This window comes from Nannobrachium achirus, assembly GCF_963921795.1.
Source record: "Nannobrachium achirus genome assembly, chromosome: 2".
Lineage (NCBI taxonomy): Eukaryota > Metazoa > Chordata > Actinopteri > Myctophiformes > Myctophidae > Nannobrachium > Nannobrachium achirus.
In genome coordinates, this window is record NC_137811.1 from 65950611 (window position 1) to 65956623 (window position 6013).

Sequence of the window (6013 nt, forward strand, 5' to 3'; positions counted from 1 at the left end):
TTTAAATTTATTAAATTATATTTATGAAACTTAAACATTGGAATAGTTTTTGAATTGAAGTTGTAATTTGTTTAACCTTTTTAAATCTTGAAATATATATATTTTTAAATTTAGTTAACTCCAGACCCATAAAAATTGGTCCGACCCACTTTGGGAAACAGTGCTGTAAACTTAACATTCATCAGTTGGCATTCACGACAAAAACACATGAATTTCTGGTCCAACAAATAAGTCTTTATTGACTAGACGAAACAAAATGCAGCATGAACAAAATGCAGCACAACACGTCAGAGGCACTTCTTAATCCTCCTCCTCGTCGTCTCCTGCTGCAGCACCACCGCTAAGGGCCTTCTTAGCGTTCTTGCGCTTGACGCGGCCAGGGCGTCCGCCTCCATAGGGTGACCTCAGGGAAAAGTCGATGTGTTTCTGGGAGTCCAGGCGCACCACGAAAGAGGGGATATTCACCACCTGTTTGCGAACACTGCAAAACAGGAGGAAAGATTATTAGTGGACAGCGAGTGAGAGGAAAACCACTACCACCTGCCTGTTCAGACTACAAATCACAGATGTTGGGGAACTAAATGCACTGGCATGTTGGATAAATGTCAAGTTTCTACTTTGTCAGCTCAGGCGTAAGGATAGTTAACGTGCTTACTGAACTATCAAGACTAGTTATTTCACAAGCTGGAGGTGGAAAAAGCAGAAGCCATCATCTGTGATGCTCCCCTAGTTATGTTTTCAACCTGTATAGTCTTAATCAGGTACAATTCATGTTTTTTTTTCTTGAACCATGTATTGAACCGGCACCCGTTTAAATTATCTTGGACATCATAAAATTCATATTCAGGTTTTACAGGCCAGGGGAAACACTGGCAAGAAACCAAAGATGATCTTGTGTACATGTTTGTTCTGTCAGTGCAAAAATTATTAGAACAGGCCTCATTGACGAGGAATTCGTGACACCACAGGAAATCTGAGGAATTCATTTAAATCACTGGCCTGTTACTAAATTAAAGCATGTACCAACTACATTTATATATTTTATTTAGTGGCTGTGATGGGACTCGGTACCTTTCACTTGCCAGAGGTGCAATCCCCCATACCTTACCTCGCACAGGCTCGCAGCCAAAAGGCCATGGTCAGAGTCTGCCCCCTCTTGGTTGGAGGATTGTCTCTAGGCTGGGAGGATTGGCTCTAAGGCCTAGAGCCAATCCTCAATAGACAGTCTAACAAGGTATACGGCTTTGAGACCGAATTGACCTTGCAGAAATGTTTAAAGGAGCTATAGTCAACTTGTTCTTGAAAAACGGACACTAAAATAAAAAATAATGTTTCGAAAATATTTTATAAAAAGATTTAAGCTTCATATATGTTTTTCTATTAAAAAAAATGTTATTTTACCATTATTTTATACTTTTTGTGGCCATTTTTGAATAGAAACACATATGAAGCTTAATCTTTTAGAAAATATTTTCGAAGGATTATTTTTATTTTAAAGTCTGTTTTTCAAGAAAAAGTATAGCTCCTTTAATTGACCTCAGCACTTGGTAGACCTCTGATGAAAGAGGAAGCATTGAAGGTGTGTAAACGTCTTGTAGGCTGTGAGTTCTAAGTAACGACTACAGTTGCATGTGATAAAAGAATTATGCACACTAGTTATTTGCATTTGATCCTAACCTTTAACCACAAATGTAGGCTGTCTTTCCTTCCCACTTACCGGATGTGCCTCTGGCGGATAAGGACACGGGCATGATGGATGGATTTGGCGAGCCCCAGTTTAAAGACCTGGGTCTGGAGCCTCCTCTCCAGAAAGTCCTCGACCTTCAGACCGAGGATGTAATCCAGCTTCATTTTTCCCTCATCCAGCACACCGATCCTCACCAGACGTCTCAGGAGGGCGTTTCCTAAGAGGCAAGGAACAGGACCACTTAGATACAAGGTTGGTAAAGTTCCCCTCACTTTTCCCACCAAGTACTAACTAGAGCATTTGTTGGCCTCATTGACGAGGAATTCATGACACCACAGAGAGTCTGACAGTTGAAATATTAAATCATCGGCCAGATCCAAAATAAGAATAAAAACCTTTAACACTGTTAAACTTACCCTCGAACAGACGTTTGGGTTCCTTCTCATCCAGAGTGAGCAGTTCCCTGGCAGCCTTGCGGATCTTGGCCAGGGTGAACTTGACCCTCCACACCTCACGCTTGTTTCTCAGACCATATTCGCCTAAAGACAATACAAAGAAAACATTAGTGAGCTGCGTGCAATCAAGATGAACCCTAGCATTCATATTACAGGGGGACGATTCGCAAAAAATAGATGATCTACAAGCTCACACTCAGACTAGACCATGTTTGGCAATGAAATTTCGTTTAGCCAGAAGAGTACAGGGCAAACTCAGGTCCAGTTCACAAAGACTAGAGGGTTTAATTAAGTGGTCAAGAGCAACTCAGAATTTCAATGTATTCGTTTGGTCAGTACAAAAATTCGAACAGGCCTCATTGACGAGGAATTCATGACACCACAGGAAATCTGAGGAATTCATTTAAATCATTGGCCTCTAATTACATTTCATGTAGTTGTAAAATATATTAACATAAGTTTTCAAATAATAGGGGAGTAAAAAATACAATTTACCTCAGATTAAGCTTAAAGGAGCTATAGTCAACTTTTCCTTGAAAAACCGATGCTTATATAAAAATAATGTTTCGAAAATATTTCATAAATAAGCTTCATACATGTGTAGGGGTGGGCGATATGGCGATAATTATCGTCTCGGCGATACAGCTTTGCCACGATAGGCCATTTCAGAATATCGTTTCTCTCGTGATACAAACAGTCATTTAGAAAAGGCTCTGGATACAGCGAGTGCACGTTCCATGAGTCGCAGCTCTATTGCTTAATTTATACTTCTATAGTACTGTGGTGTAATTCGCCAAAAAGAACAGATCTACAAGCTATAACGTGTCGCGGCTCAACGTGTCATATAGTTTGAGGATCTGTCCCCTGCTTTCACGGCCCCTCCCCCGTGCAGCACGCAGACAGGCTACAGAGTGTCTACAGCACTGACTGAGTTGTGATTGTGTGCAGGAGCACGGCACAGTGGTCCACGAGTTAGTTTCACTTTCACGGGACTTTAGTAAAGCAGTGATGCAGCTTGGCCTGCATTCTTTGAAGCATATTTTTTTATAATGGATGCATTAAACTAACAGGACGCAAACTACTTATCCGTCCTGCTATCGCTATCAGCCATCTCACTGCTTGCAAAGCTGAACTGTGCTGGAGTCTCATCCATAGCTGTGTGTTCTGGCAGTATTGATGAGATGATTTAGATCACCTTGTAAATCCATGCATCTGTTTTTATTAACTATAAACAAGTAGCTATTTGCTGCTATTTGTAAAGTGCTTATGTTTTCACCATTGATGCATGCGTGTGTCGTCGCGAATCGCGGTGAAATCGTCGCGTCTATTTTGCGTCTATTTTATCTATTACATAATTGGCTTAGTCATAAAAACCATGCCATTATTGTTAGTAGAAAAGCGAAAAGCTAGGATGATAATGAGTGAGTAATTCTCTAAAAATAAAGCTTGTATCATAACAAACCTCCTGACTTTGGTTGGTCATAAGGTAATTTGTTTTCCCTCAAGTTTCAATGGTAAGGCATGGGTTGTTGTCAACCTGTGGGTCGAGACCCCCAGAGAGGTCCCGCCAAATTGTTTTGAATATAGCCTATCTACAAGCTCACAACACTCAAAAAACATTTCAAAGGAACCCATAAAACATTTCTGGGACCCATTTGAATGACCTGAACCATCATCACACCAACTAGTAAATATTTTGAGGTAAAGGATGATAATTGTTTAATCAAACATCTGAATGTTATCATTAAAAAAAAACTATCTTTCTATCTGCAGCATAAAAATGAATAGATTATCTATAGAATATCTGTGTGGGTCTAATAAACCAACCATAAGGTAATTTGTTTTCCCTCAAGTTTCAATGGTAAGGCATGGGTTGTTGTCAACCTGTGGGTCGAGACCCCCAGAGAGGTCCCGCCAAATTGTTTTGAATATAGCCTATCTACAAGCTCACAACACTCTGATAACATTTTAAGGGAACCCATAAAACATTTCTGGGACCCATTTGAATGACCTGAACCATCATCACACCAACTAGTAAATATTTTGAGGTAAAAAATGATAATTGTTTAATCAAAAATCTGAATGTAAAAAAATCATAGATTAGTCTATCTATCTTTCTATCTGCAGCATACAAATGAATAGATTATCTATAGATTATATGTGAGGGTCTAATAATCATAATAAACCTAAAAACCCGCATAAAACAGTATCGTGATAATATCGTGTATCGTGATACTGCATGAAGCATATCGTGATAATGCTTTTATCCAGTATCGCCCACCCCTATACATGTGTTTAAATTAAAAAATGACCACAAAAAGCGTAAAATAATCATTTTGGCCATTGTCTGGCCGACACTTTGTTTACATCCTAGTCTATCAAAGAATAGACTAGAATATTTTCGAAACATTATTTTTACTTTAGCATCCGTTTTTCAAGAAAAAGTTGACTATAGCTCTGAACATTTTAAATACTCTAGTACAGAAAACTAAATTGTACTTTATTACAGTACTTGAGTAAATGTACTTAATAGTTACCTTACAATACAGATTTGTATTCCATTTGATCAAAAGCTGCTACTTGTAAATGCACATACAGTAGTTACTAGTTATGTTACACCTACAGACTTAATTCCATTAGATTGATCAAAAGCTGCCACTGATGATCTTCAGGAGAACCATGTAGATGATAAAATAAATGTTAAATCATACCAATGAGTTTCAACTCCTGGTCGAGACGGGACTTCTCGAAGGGACGACGAGGGGTGACATACGTCTTGCGACAGACCCAGCTCCTGGCAACGGGCATGATGGCTCAGTTGTGCCTGCGGGTTCAAGACAGGTTCTTTATTAGAAAAGCACCGATACAATTTTTTATGGCAAGCAGGCACAGGCATTTTAACCTTTTGAGTGATTATAAGTCTCCCGTCAACGGGAGACGTATAATGTTAAATGATGCTAAATGTTTAATTGCTCTTAGCGCAGTGCATGGATACAGAACCAAATGGACCCGTCCCAGCCGTTTTAAGTTTTATTAAACACAAATGATGTAGTAGTGCATGTGTCAAAAGTCAAGTGTTGAACACAACGATTTTCTGGTTTGTAGACTGATGTTTAGTGACTTTTATTGCGTTTATTGCACAGATTAAAAGGACTGCTAGGCTACAACTTAGCTCAGCTAGCCGTTAGCTAGCCCTGAAGCCTGAATACAGGACGGTCATATTCAGGGCTAGCCGTTAGCTTGCCTACTGCGAGCTACTTGGCGTCTTAACTGTCGTCAACCAACCACTTTTATATAAAATACACGCTAGCTTCTCCCGTAGTATTTATAGAGATACCTAAAGGCAGTACATGCTGTCAGTAAACCATGTGAAAGTACTAGGCCGCAGACCACGTGTTATCGGGACGCATGCTATGGACGCATGCCGTTAGCTAAGCTATAGCTAGCTAGTCTCCTTGTCAGTTAACTTACAAAGTTGTCAATTTACACAAAAACAGAAGCCGTATGGTTTTGACTTATAATAATACGTTCTATACTGCGATAAAAAGTGCATTTCTAGTCGACTGTGGCCTTCTATAGTGGAATTCACACAATAAGCGCACGCAAGAACAGCGCTCGGCGTACCGTATCGTCAGCTCGTTGAAGGAAAGAGGAAGTGCAGACCATCTCCGAGGTATTTATATGGGATTCTCATGAACTACACTTCCCATAATGCACGTCTGCTGGGAACGGAAGTAACCTCTTCACCATCGAGCAACACTCTCTACCTGTGGCGTTAGTGCCCTCTAATGGTTGAAACTAAAAGCCTTACCAAACTTCAGAATGAATTATCTTTACTACCATATGAAGAACGGAAAGACAGATTTTGTTC

The 6013-nt window shown here is 39.7% G+C and overlaps 1 protein-coding gene across 1 annotated transcript; it reads right to left on the minus strand.

Annotated features, from left to right (window-relative positions):
- Nucleotides 1-212: 212 nt before the first annotated feature.
- On the minus strand, nucleotides 213-5790 carry rps9 (ribosomal protein S9). The gene is made up of 5 exons (XM_080748214.1): nucleotides 5767-5790; nucleotides 4854-4966; nucleotides 2104-2226; nucleotides 1718-1904; nucleotides 213-481 (listed from the first exon to the last, which is right to left on the minus strand). The coding sequence occupies exons 2-5, from the start codon at nucleotides 4948-4950 to the stop codon at nucleotides 301-303; spliced, it is 588 nt and encodes a 195-aa protein (XP_080604340.1). The 5' UTR covers nucleotides 4951-4966; nucleotides 5767-5790; the 3' UTR covers nucleotides 213-300.
- Between the last annotated feature and the right edge of the window lie 223 nt (nucleotides 5791-6013).

Bases quoted from the DNA above. Each gene is read 5' to 3' on its own strand.
- rps9 (XM_080748214.1), bottom strand. From the start codon at position 4,950: ATGCCCGTTGCCAGGAGCTGGGTCTGTCGCAAGACGTATGTCACCCCT. The intron at 2,227-4,853 runs GTATGATTTAAC...TATTGTCTTTAG, and splicing joins CCAGGAGTTGAAACTCATTG to GCGAATATGGTCTGAGAAAC. The intron at 1,905-2,103 runs GTAAGTTTAACA...CTTGCCTCTTAG, and splicing joins ACCCAAACGTCTGTTCGAGG to GAAACGCCCTCCTGAGACGT.